The following is a 13523-nucleotide window of genomic DNA, read 5'->3' on the forward strand; positions in this document are numbered from 1 at the left end:
CAGGGCTGTGTAGCTGTGCCTCTGTGGCCCCATGCCTGGCTCCATAGGTGACACCTAACTGGCAACTCAGACCATAGTGTGGACTTTTAGTCCTGGGCCCCAGGTGCTCCACACATCACTGGCACTCTGTGAACACATTGAATGTGTGAAGGAAGGAACATCAGCCTCTCTGTGTCCTCCATGTCTGTCACATTATTAGCACTCAGCTGGTGCCTAATATATGCCTCTTCCCTGAAAAGCACTTAACCAGCCCTGGGAGCACTCAGTCCTGAGCTCAGCTCAGACTGTCCTTTCTTCTCTCTTCAAAACGGAATTAGCCTCAATGACACTTTTTGTGGTTAGAGAAGTAGATGCCTTTATTGGTAACTGTACCTTAAATCCTGGAGGAAGATGTAGTTCCTTTTTCAGGACAAACAATATTGACAGTTATTATTAATTTGTGAACAAAGGAGCAAGGAACTGGGGAGGACATCTTTCTGAGCATGCTTTGACCACCTTCCATTCAGGGCCCCCAAGTATGCCTGGCAACAGGCACAGGGGAGTCCTCCTGAAAGAGGGCCCTCTTCTCTCCTGCCTGAGGGACCATCTTGGGCCCCCAGAGCCCTGGGGCTGCAGTCAGAAGCTATTCCCACTGTTTGGGATTGAGTAGGGTGGGAGTAGTGGAGATGGCTGGGGAGCACAGCAGCCCAGAGGGAGGACTGAGAAATGAAATGTCTCTGCTTCCCTGCTGCCAGGTTGATGGGCAAGTCACAGGAGAAAAGCTGAGTGCCTACACGGCCACCCCTGAGGCCGTTTATGGCACCTCCCACGTGGCCATCTCTCCCAGCCACAGACTCTTACACGGGCACGGCTCCCTGAAGGAAGTCTTTCGGAAGGCTCTCATTCCTGGCAAAGGTGAGTCGGCAAGTTAAGGTTAAGACGGGGGGCGTTTATGCCTTACATTTCACAGAGTTCATGGTTCTTTCACACATGTCATCTTGTGTTCTTCTCCTTGGCCTGACTTTTTATGTTTTGATTTTAAAATGTGAGGATCGAAAAGAGCTTTGAAAATGTTAAGCGACCCTGTGATTTCACTTTGAGTACTAGTTTATCTGCTTCTTGAGTTTCCGAATGAAAGCTCAACTTTCCCTTTAAATATAATCTAGATTAAAGCTCTTTTCTGATAGGAATAGAATCATCTGCTTAATTTGTAATTTCATCATCAAATAAAACTATACTGAAAGGAACAGGATGGAAACTAGTGAGAATCAGAGGAAATGTTTTCAATAACTGAATTTTAGTGTCTTTGAGAATTCACACAGTGATCTGTGCAGACAAGCAGAGTCCTGCTCACTGAAGAGCTATATTGAGTTGACCTGGAATTGCCATAGCAAGTGTTGTTGGTCAGTGAGGATTGGGAGGTCCTGTGCATTAGTCAGGATTCTGGGGTTGCTGGCAACAGACTCCATCTCTGGCTAAATCAGAGGAAAGGGGGAACATATTGGAAAGCAGTGGGGAAGAACTGTTACTGACAAGGATTCTTGGACTCTTTAATCAATAGAAATTGATAAGAGGCCAGACAAGAAATTCAGGCAAGGCTTTATTGGGATTTGTGCTGCAGCACAATGGAGTGAAAATAAGTAACAGGTTCCCTTGCTCACTCCCGGAGGGAGGCGAGCTGGTCCCTTAAATGGAGTGAGGGTTGGGAGATGGGTGGGTCGGGCCAGAGGGGCCTTGATGGTGCAGTGTGCAGGGATCGTGCCTAAGCTAGTACTCTGCTTTTGCTCCTGGCAACTCAAAAGTGCAGTTGGGTTTTGGCCTTTTGGTATTTTATTGTTCATGATTTGCCCCAACTGTGCATGTATGCAGTTACTTTTAGTTCCTTATAGTTTCTTTATATTCTGTTGCTTTAGGAGCCATTTGTCCAGGTACAAGCACTCCAGCAAAGGGTCCCAGGTCCCAGCTGAGGAAAAACTAGTCTGGAAGAGGACTTGAACCACTGAGCCATGAGGGTTTTGGCAGCAAGAACAGTAGACAGTCTCTTGACTGAGTGAATCTACTCTCACCTTGCCCTCTGTGCTTGGGGCACTTGGTTTGAGAATCCTCTTGCAGGGAAAGGTGTCTGATTGGCATAACTGGGGCCCCTGGCCTTTTTCTTAGCCAAGGGAAGGCCGGGCACCTTCCTTGGTAGACCACCAAGAATATAACAAGTGAGGAAGAGGTAACTCAGAGACTCTCTAACCAGATGAAGGGGCTATGGATCCTGGTCGAGTGAAAGGAACTCCCCCATCAATTAGAAGTAGGTCCCTGGAGAAATGTAAATATTTCTATAAAAATCTCAGCCCACTTCTCTTTTCATAGACTATAAACTTCAACCCAAATCACAGAGTCTGAATTACTGGAGGTCTATTTAAATGATTAGGTTAATAAAAATTTTCAAAGCAGGGTGGGTATAGCTCAATGGTGGAGGGTCCTGTATTCAATCCCCAGTACCTCCATTTAAAAAAATAAAATAAAATAAAATAATTTTTTAATTAACAAAATAAAAAATTTTGAATGGTGGTATAAAAAATTTTTTTTCTTTTTTTTTAACATTTTTTATTGATTTATAATCATTTTACAATGTTGTGTCAAATTCCAGTGTTCAGCACAATTTTTCAGTCATTCATGGACATATACACACTCATTGTCACATTTTTTTCTCTGTGAGTTATCATAACATTTTGTGTATATTTCCCTGTGCTATACAGTGTAATCTTGTTTATCTATTCTACAATTAAAAAATTTTTAAGTGCTATTCTAAAAATAGCCAGAATGAAAGATTTCCTAATCAGGTTGGAAAGATAAACAGTATCATCTCAACTTATCTCTGCTCAAGGCTTCTGGTTGTTTACTTCCAACATTAACGTCCAGATCAGTTCATACTGAGAGCCTGCTGCATGCCGAGCACTGTATGTCGGTGGCCATTCACAGTCCTGCCTTCCTGGAGGTCGTAGAGGAGGAGCCAGATGCATATGTAATTCACTGGCACAAGACAGATAATGCTCGGCTTCATCTCTTTCAGTGGTTATGTATTGAAATAGAGGAAGACTCTTCTGAGTTAAAATTTCAGTGTGTGCTTATAAAGCCCAGTGTAGCTATCTCTCTCAGTTTTATCTTCCACTTATTCAAAAAGAAAAATTGGATTCTTTGCAACTGTTTAAAGGGAAAACTCATCATTTTTACTCTCATGAGCTTTTTGAGATTCCTTGAGGGCTGTGATGGTTGAGGAATATCTAAAATTGAAAAACTGAAGAATGTAAACATCTAGCCCTTAGATTTTTTTTTCCTTATGGTTAATTCGGGGACACAAATTAAAATGAGGTATTATCAATAGGGGATTAATGAGCTAATAAGTTATAAAAGATGGAGTTTCTGACATGAAAGCCATTATTTAATCCAAAACATGTTCATATGCAAGAAATTAAGAAATAATTTTAGCATCTGCAGAGAGCACCGTTCTCATGATCAGTTTGGTGTCAGCACATCCAACTTGGCCTGGTCACTTCATTTTGGCACTGAATGGCTCATTCACTTTGTTCTGCCCTCTTTCTAATAATCTGAAATAATTCCAAATGAAATGTTACTCTTGGCTCCAAGTTTTCCAATTCTAATTTTCAGAGTGGAAATTTTCTTTCTGCAGATGCAATTTATTTGAAGTCTTTAGATTAATTTGCAGGTCAAGTCTCTAGATTTTGACATGTGGCATGAGTCACATAAGGCCAGGACAGTTCTTTGAGTGCAATGCAGCTTTCCCAAAAGGTGAATTAAAATTAACATATGAATATGAATGTATGCCTCCTTTGGCCTTGAGGTCACATTTTAAACCTGGCTGATATATCACTGCTGTCATTTACCCTTGCCAACTGGCTCAAATCAGGCAAGCCTGTTGGTTTTCCCTCAAATGTCTAGTTTTGAGGGTAACTCATATTAAAGCAGTGACCACTGAAAGTCATGGCAGCACACAGTTGTGGCTGAATTTATCACTTGGCAGGAGTTTAAATTCTCAAACATGAGTTCTGGAGTTGCTAAGTTGATTTCTGAATGTTGGCTCCTGAGTTGGCACAAGATGACCAAGGTTCTGATCCCAGATCTATCCTATGACTTAAGGAAGGTCATTTCGCCTTTGTAAGTTTCATTTTCTCAGCAGTGCATGTGATGGGGCTTTCGGACCAGGTGGTGTGGATGCAGGAGGAGCCCTAAGGGGCTCCGAGGAGGAGGGTGACACGGGTGGACAGGGCGATGCTTGAGTAGCAGAGTGGAGGTGGGAGAACTGGCTTGCCCCATTAGATAGGGTAAGAGATGGTGAGGACCGTAGAAGAGTGGCTGTCAGAATGGAGGGGTGGGAACAGCTCTGAGAGGTGTTTGGAAGGCTCCTGGGACAACTCCCTGATTTCTGGGTTGGCCGACTGGGTTGTTGATCTTATTGACTAATGTACTGTTTTTTGTTTTTGGCTTGGTGTCCCATAATTGATACAGTTTCCTTTAAGAGAGCAAAAAGTAAGGTCCTTCCCTATGGAGTTCTTGAAATTGAGTGTATTTCCATAACCATTGACGTTACTCAGCTGACCGCCTCTGACATAAGTCATGCTATGTAAACTCTGACTAGAACCCATAAAAAGCATCAATAGAGAAATATCGTCAAAGTTCTTTCTAGAAGCTGTCTGTCTTCCTGGAGTCTTTTCTTACATCCTTCATATTAAAATATTCAAATCCTGGAGCTTTGGAACCACTCACTTCAGCTGTGAGTCACCAGTGGTCCACACAATGCATTTTTTTGCCAAACAGGTAAATGAGGTCTCCCTGATGGGTGACTTAGGAACCCTGTTGTTATTGACACATTAGCAAGAAGAGCCTCATCTCCCTGAAAGCCCCAGAACATTAAATAATTCATTGCTCCCTATTGCCTTGCCCCTGTCTCCACAAAATCAGCACGGGGTGAGACAAGGGTGAAGGATGGGATCCTGTGGATAAGTTTGTTCTTGAACCAAACTGTTGCTGCTGGCATCCTTTCAGCATGTGTTAATGGGTGCTATGTGGAGGAAGGCTTCTGTGCTCAGATAACCTGGAATAAAGCAAAAATAAGCAGGTTTCGTTGCTTCTAGACTTAGTGCCTTCGCTGTGCTGACGTGTGCTGCAGCTGTCTACAAAGGGAAGCTGTGCATCATGCTCCACGCTTACTGACCACTGGACTCTGTTTACACAGAGCATCCCTGGGACCTAGCTGTGAGGAGCACTGCTTTGCTGGACACTGAGCCAAAGCTCTGAGTCTGTTTTCCTAGAGGATGTGGAAGACCTGCCTTCTTTGCAGTGGGGGCCTGAGAGCAGAGGACAGCTAGCTTCTGGCCTGGAATGTCTCCTTTGTAATGACTAATTATTAAATGAGTAATCCTCTGTATTTTCTAAAGCATTTAGCTGTGATCTAACCCCTGTGTGACTGCTTAGATTACATGAGATTTCTCCACAACTTCCTGCTTCCCATTGCCAGGCACAGGACTGCCGAGAATGTGGAGAACACTAGGGCTGATCAACAACTTCAGATCTTACTTTTTGTTCTTTCTAAGAAATAGATTTTGACCAGGTACAGCACGTAGGTTGCATTCATTACAAATCTGCTCATATTTAAGTTCAAAGATTAATTTTTTTCTAATGGAAAAACTGTCATAATAGACCTTTTCTGTGGGAAAATGGAAACAAATCCAGCCTTTTAATGCAATACTCTATGTTTTTTCCCCATATTTTTCTTGTAATGACTTTCTTGAGATATAATTCACATACCATTAAATTCACCCATTTAAAGTGTACAATTCAATGGTTTTTAGCATCACCACTGTCAATTTTAGGGCATTTTCACCCTCCCCCAAAGAAATCCCATACCCTCTAGTGGTCACCTCCATTCTTCCCATTTCCCCCAGGCCCAGGCAACACTAATCTACTTTCTTTCTCCATAGATTTGCCTATTCTAGACATTTTGTATAAATTGGCTCATTCGATAATTTGTCCTTTTGTGACTGGCTTGGCTCACTTAGCATAATGTTTTAAAGGTTCGTTCATGTTGTAGCCTGTGTCAATACTCCATTCTTTTTTATTTCAGAATAATAGTCCATTGTATATATGGCCTTTTTTTTTACACACCTGTCAATTGATGGACATTTTGGTTGTTTCCACTTTCTAGCTAGCTGCTACAAACATTTGTACAGATTTTCATGTGGACATATGTTTTTATTTTCTTGTCTAAGAATGTTAATTGTTGGGTTATATGGTAACTCTATTTTTAACTGGTTGAGGAACTATCAGACTGTTTTTCAAAGCAACCTGCTCTATTTTACATTCCCAGAAGCAGTGTATGAGGGTTCCAGTTTCTCCACATCTTCGCCAACACTTGTTATTGTCCATCTATTTTTTTTAAAATCAAAGCTGAAAACTTCTCTCAGATTTTTTTCTTTCTTTTTTGTTTTAATGGAGATACTGGGGATTGAACCCAGGACCTTGTGCATGCTAAGCATGCACTCTACCACTATATATATATATATATATATATACCTCCTCCCTGTTATTGTCTGAGTCTTTTTATTATGGTCATGCTAGTGGATGTGAGACATTACCTCACTGTGGTTTTGATTTGCATTTACCTGATGGCTAATGGTGTTGAGCATGTTTTCATGTGCTTATTGGCTATTTGTATATCTTCTGTAGAGAAATATCTATTCAGATCATCTCCCCATTTTTTAATTGAGTTGCCTTTTTATTATTGAATTTTAATAGTTGTTTATACTAGATACAAGTTTCTTATCAAATATATAATTTAGAAAAATGTTCTCCAATTCTGTGGGTTGTCTTTTCATTTTTGTGATGGTGTCCTTTAAAGCATGAAATTCTTAATTTTGATGAAGTCCAGTTTATCTGTTCTTTGATTTGTTGCTTTTGGTTTTGGTCTCACATCTAAGAAACCATTGTCTAATCAAAGATCATGAAGATTTACACCTCTGTTTCCTTCTACAAGTTTTATAGTTTCAGATCTTACATTTAGATCTTTAATCCATTTTTAAATTAAATACAATTTTTATATATGGCAAAGGGAAGGGTCCAACTTCATTCTTTTGCATGTGGTCATATAGCTTTTATATTCGTGTTCCTGCATACATGTATCTTAGAAATCAGACTGCTTCTGTTTTTTGTTTTTTGGGGTTTTTTTTTAGATTTCACTTACTATGATATCAGAAAATATTTCTTTGTTTTTATGCAGGCTTCCCAATTGTTTCTTCATCTACACATAATGATCTATCAACCATTGATAGAATATCCTAAATCTTACCTACCATTTTGAACGTTTGGCCTTTTCCATGTTTAGGCTGTTATAGAGATAGCTACTATAAACATTTATGTTCAGAGAGAGGGTATATAGCTCAAGTGGTAGAGCACATGCTTAGCATAAACACAATCCTGGGTTCAATGCCCAGTACCTCCTCTGAAAAAATAAACAAATAAGTAAACCTAATACCCTCCCCCCAATATATAAATTAAATTAAAAAAAATTGTGTCCACATACCTCTATGCCTGTATAGAATCACTTCCTTAGGAGACATTCCAAATAGTGAGATTTTACTGGTCAAAGAGTATGAACCCTTTTCTAGTTCTTTTTGCGTGTCACTTTTATTGGTTTCTGAAAGGGCTACGTCACTTTAGAGTACCATATCCATGACATTGGAATTTCAGTGCAATGTCACAAACATCATTGCTACCCTTCCAAAAGTATTTGCTAACTTAGGTGTAAAATGATAATACTTCAAGATTATTTTAATTTCCATATCTCTTTTTAAAAATTCTTTTGTGTTTTTGAAAATCTAGGTGATATTTGTGTATTATGTGAAATTTCAGAGAGTACTAAGCACAACAGTAGCAGCAGCCTCCTTACCCAATCGCTTTTAGTAATTTTGGAAATGTGATACTTAGGATATAAGTTTGGTGGCTGTGACAGAGTCCTGGAAAAACAGTGACTAGAAGGATGGAAATTTATTTCTTACCCACATGAAAGACAGTGGGTATGTCACGTCTGCTCTGTGACGTGGCCAGGGCCAAAGCTCTTTCTACGTTGCCCTTATCTGTATGTTCTAAGACATTCTAGCGTTCATCTGCATTGCGGGAAGACGGGGGGAAGGAGGGCAGCTCCTTCCCTTTGAGAGCATGACCTAAAAGTGGCTTCTGCACTTACCCCACGGCCATGCCCACTGCATGGGAGGCTGACCAGTGCTGCCATTGCTCTGTCCTGTGTCCAACTAAACGTTCTACTGCTGAGTCAGAAAGAGAGACACATATGGGGTCACCTGGCAGTCTGTGCCACGGCTGTTTCTCCGGGACAGACCTCCACGCATCTGTGGAATATACCTACGCTGCTGTCTCTCGTTTCACCACTTCTACACGTTACCTAGTGACTTATTCTTACTCCACCACACCTCACCTTCCGTCTTCCTAATAACATGGCAGAATTGCAGACTTGGCAGATGTACACCTTTTCTTTGAGACAGGCCTGTATGGAATCAAAAATATGGGTCTCCACTTTGAGAACCATAGGTCCCTCCCAGCCATGGTACCAGGGTCCTGGCCAAACCTCATCCCTGTAAACCCATTTGGTCTACAGGGTTTCACTCTGTCCCCACCATACCCTGTCCTATGCTTCCTGACACCTGAGGTGAAAGAGCAGAGCTGGCCTGGATGCCTTCAGAGCCTGTCTTTACTTCTTTGAAAAATAAATCCCAATTCCTAGGCTTATTTTAACTTTGGGGTTTGTAGAACATATTTTAGATAATTAGATAAAGTCTTAAAACATAGCAAGTATACATAGTAATAGTTCATAAATTATAGCTGTTGTTAATTACTTATGTTGCAGTAAACTCAAAGGAACTCACTAATTGTTTTCCACTTCTCATCCCTAATTCCTTTTGGACTTTATTGGGGTCTTTATGCTCCAATCCTACATATATTCAGTGAAGATTCATGTAGGTATGACATGGCTTGTCTCACTGCTGTAGTAGTTGTAACAAGCTTCGTTTAAGATGACACATTGTTTGGATAATTCCAAATTAAGTGTTTTATTATGACCACATAAATATTGTTCATAACTGAGCCAAGTATATGGTAATTACACTCTCCTTTTTATGTAACTTTCTGTTTTTCCCAAGGTTCATGATGTCCTCATTTTTTTCATTTGCTTTGTGTTCTTTGAATTTCTGACTAAGTCTTCCCACGCCCTCCCAGAAGCTCTTTAAAACTCCTCTTAAATTTTCGACGTATTCCAACCTGTCAGATAATCTATCAGTTCCCTTTTTGTTCCTGAAAGACGTTCCCTGGGGCCCTCTGTCTTGCTCAGATCTGACTTGTTCATTGTCCAGGGCTCTGCTGTACATCTGTCATGGTAGGACTTCCCTCTATCTCTGTCCTACAAATGTCCTTACCCTCTTTTCTTTGTTGGATCCTCTGTTTCCTGGATCCCATGTCTGTCTCTTCCTTGATTTACCCCTTCATTTTGCTGGACCACAGCCTCCCATGTCTCCTTAGAAATGGCACATGGGAAGGAACTCTTTTGTCCCTGTATGTCTGGAAATCTCCCTGCTCAGTCATTTTCTACTCTCCTATCCATTTCCATTTTCAAGTGGTATGGTTTAGAATTTCAGTTGCCTCCTAGTTTCACCATAGATGGATTGTTGTGTTTCTCCGTCTTTCATTTTTGAGGTACTTTTCAAAAGGAAAAGGGAGTGGTCAAAATGTCTTTACTCCACCACCTGAAAGTAAAAATGCCATTTTCACTTCTTTGGTTAGGAGCATGAATGAATATTTTCATGTATCTGTTTAATCTTTTGATTCTCCACTAGTGTGAATTATCTGCTAATACCTTCAAAGGACCAATTATTTAATAATTAGCACAAAACACAGACGTTCTAAAGCTATTTTTCTCACTTGTCTCCTCTGAGATTCAGATGGTGTTAAGAGTCCCAGCTGACTGGCATCCACAGTTGTTTGCTCTCGTTTTCAGATTGCCTCACGCTGGTGACGGCTGTGAACATGCTTACCCAGCAGGAGGTCCCAATCATCATCTTGGCCAATGCTGGCTTTGAGGGCTCTCTGGATGCAAAAATAGGTAAGTAGCTATTAAAATGTAATCAGGATAATGTACTGAGCAGGTTTAAGATCAAAATACTAGCCTGTAAGAACTAGTTGATATCATGATCTGTGTAGATTTCATGATCTGTTTTGCCTTTTTATAAAAACCAACGCCCCTTCATTTCATCATCCCTTGTTTAAGAACCACATTTTGGAAACATACCGAGTCTATCACCCCTTGCTAGTTGCTTCTGAGAATAAGAAAAAGTGTCTGGCCCATGGATTTTGCCAGTAGAGCTGGTTGGTGAGACTTGCACGTATGATGTGGGGAACATTACAACTCAGGTGAAAATCCACTTCCAGGACTCACAGAACCAACAGCAAATGCTGAGAAGGGTTCAAAGCACACATGATGGAGGAAGGTGGAGGGGGGCATAGCTCTAGCAGTAGAGCGCATGCCCAGCATGCACCAGGTCCTCATTAAAATAAAAAAGTAAATAAACGTAATTACCTCCTCCCTCCCCCCCAGAAAAGCTTAAACATTTTTGTTAAGAAAAGGCACGCATGATTGATGTGGGCTGGGTTTGTGGTGAAGGCTTTGTGGAGGAGGATGGTGAAACAGCTGTCAAATCAAAGATGCCTTTAGAGCTGTAAATTGAATATCCTTGGCAACCTTACTCATTCCTAAGAGTTCTAAACGATCGTCACCTAACAGGAAGTCTGGGAAGTCTGGGATTGAACCAACCACGGCCCCGTCTGAGACCTGCCCTTGGGTAGACCCGAGTGTCTCTCTTACAACTTTCCTACTGTAGATCCAGCCAGTCGCCAAAGTACCAGAACCTGCAGGGACAGTTATTTCTGTCCCATCTCTCTCCTGGCACACAGAAGAAATAACATTTCTTATCAAATCATATTCCTTCTCACAATTCTCAGATCCATTTTGTACGAAGTGATTTGAAGAAATATCAACAGAGGAAATAGCTATTAAGCCATTCAAGTTATTCCCTTCTGGTAATTCAAACCTAGAAAGTATGTTGCTTAAAGGAAATAGTATCTTCTGTTCCTTTAGTGCATTTTATAATTAGCAAAATTCATTAGTATGACCAGCCAAGGTAAACAATAAAGGGAGCTCTTGTTGATGTGGCTTTTTTTTTTTCATTTTGGTATTTTTAGTCAAAGTACTGAAACAATATTGAGAGTTCTGAAGGAAAAAAGAAAAAGGAAAATCTGATTTTCTTGGGTATGCGTGGGAAATCATTTTTCCTGTTGTCTTGATTTTCCCCATAGTTCCATAATGAACAGTTTCTAGTTATTGGCTCTTGCCCTCCAGGAAGAACAGAAACAGAAGACAAGAGATAAAGTAGTGTTTTCACCAGCATCTCACTTGCATGTTACAAGCAGTTCACATTCTGCTGAGCCCCACGTGACCGACACCATGGCCCAGAGCATTCTGTATGTAGTCAAATAAATTCTGTGGTCACAACGATGTCCATTCGAACATTGCTCGTTGTTACTCTGGGAGACGCACTTTTGGAATGGAGGAAGTGACCTTTTCCCTTCTTGACCATGAGCACTTTTCAGTAATCTTTATTGCTTGCTGTTTGTCCTCACCTGTCAGTATCCTTCAAGTCCACTCTGAATGTTTATTTGCCTCATTAGATGCTTCTTGTCAATCTCAGCTGGAACACCAGGGAACTTTCCATCACACCACGGAGCTTTCCATCTTACCAAGGAGCTTTAGAACATGTCTGCCAAACATTAAACCACCCCTTTAGGGCAGTGTTCCAGAGAGGTTGTTTATGGAAATCCAACGTGAGCATTTGCATATACCCTTAGTTTTCTCTCTCAGTTGCCACTGGTGCGTTGTGTCCACAAGGATGTCAGTAGTCTTGACAGTTGACCCTACCACAGGGGTTGTCAACCAGGGGTGATTTGGCCACCAGGCCACATTTGGCAATTTTTATTTGTCACAACAGGGGGAGCAGTACTGGCAGAGACCAGAGATGCTGTTTGACCTCCTACGAGGCACAGAACGGCCCCCACACAAGGTTCAGGATATCAGTAGGGCCCAGGTTAAGAAGTAGCAACGAAAAAGCCTGTTTTTATGAATAGCTGAAGCTGAAACAGCAGGCCTTGGCCTCTGGATGAGTGATTTACTTACGCTCAACTCCATGGCCTCAAGGGTGTATGTGGGTTGAAGAATAAATGTCTATTCAGAATGTACTGTTGCCTCTGGGAACAAAGCACAGCATGAAGAAACACGGTTGCCAGCTTTCCACTTCCTGACTGAGTGGATTTTTCTAGGGTGCTGGGAAATGCCGGAGGAGCCAGCCCTGCTTCTCAAGAGAATGCCATTGTCCTCTGTCACTGAGGGAATTCGAAGAAGAGCCTTCCCTAGATGCTTGTGATTTTACTATTGATGTGACAAAAAGCACCCAACATTGTGTATTTTTAAATTACAGATTTTTTTTAAAGAAGCTAAGCAAAGGAAGAGAACTTACAGGAAGTAATTCCAATATGATAAACTATTGTGTTAGGGTGGTGAGTCTCTCCAAGACTATTCTCCATTTCCCCGATGAAAGTGATATGGTTATATGATTTCTGTAACTAAGAAAGATACAGTCTCCTTTCAGAAGCTAAAGCTGAGTGTCAGTGCTATGAATTATTTTGTGATTTGGGCATTTGCAAAGGAGTCATTCTGTGTTTCTTCCCCTTCGAACAGGAATTCCCAGCACCAGCTCAGAGGACACCGTCTTAGCCCAAACCCTGGGCCTCCCCTACTCTGAAGTCATTGAAACACTGCCGGATGGCACAGAGAGACTGAGTGGCTCTGCTGAGGTTGGTGCCTGTAAAATCGTGACCTTGACATGAGTTTGATGAGCTGTTTTCCTTTGGTTGCAAGTTATAACCTACCATTTCACTCATCCCACGCCCAAGTCTTGCAGCCCCGTTTCTTAATCTATGAAAACAAAATGGTATTCCTTTTCAAGATCTAAAAGCTTACCAACTCCAAGCTGAACCAGATCCTAGGATAGTATGGTTATTGAAGTCTAACTAAACTTTCTTTTGGGAATCTTCTGCTTGAGAAAAATGACCTCTTCCCGGAAAACCGATTCCTTGGGACAGGTGACTGAAATTGGCTGTTCCTTTTAGAGATCTCTGTTCACCCCAGATTACTGACTTATTTCCACCTAAAGTTTAATTCATTTTTAGAAATCAATAGAGAAATTTTGAGTCATGTTTATTTATTTGGTCAAGGTCATCTCTTGCTAGATGGTAAGTCTGGCAGGATTTGAGCTCAGCCTCGATACTGAACTAGGCCGGAAATTATGGTGAAAGAGGTAGGGTGAGGTGTGGGAGAGGGAAGTGGGAAATGGCTTAGACAGTGAGTCTCAGACTTGCGCACA

At 41.3% G+C, this 13523-nt stretch overlaps 1 protein-coding gene across 2 annotated transcripts in view; it reads left to right on the plus strand.

The window, feature by feature from the left end:
* The window catches only part of LARS2 (leucyl-tRNA synthetase 2, mitochondrial), a 131342-nt gene that overhangs the window by 70909 nt on the left and 46910 nt on the right, over positions 1-13523 (plus strand). For both annotated transcript variants that reach the window (XM_006200711.4, XM_031686686.2), the window contains exons 9-11: positions 735-894; positions 10049-10153; positions 12839-12954. In XM_006200711.4, coding sequence (XP_006200773.1) covers positions 735-894; positions 10049-10153; positions 12839-12954 — 381 coding nt within the window. The remainder of the gene's footprint in view (positions 1-734; positions 895-10048; positions 10154-12838; positions 12955-13523) is intronic.

The sequence above is a fragment of the Vicugna pacos genome, chromosome 17 (assembly GCF_048564905.1).
Source record: "Vicugna pacos chromosome 17, VicPac4, whole genome shotgun sequence".
In the NCBI taxonomy this organism is placed as follows: domain Eukaryota; kingdom Metazoa; phylum Chordata; class Mammalia; order Artiodactyla; family Camelidae; genus Vicugna; species Vicugna pacos.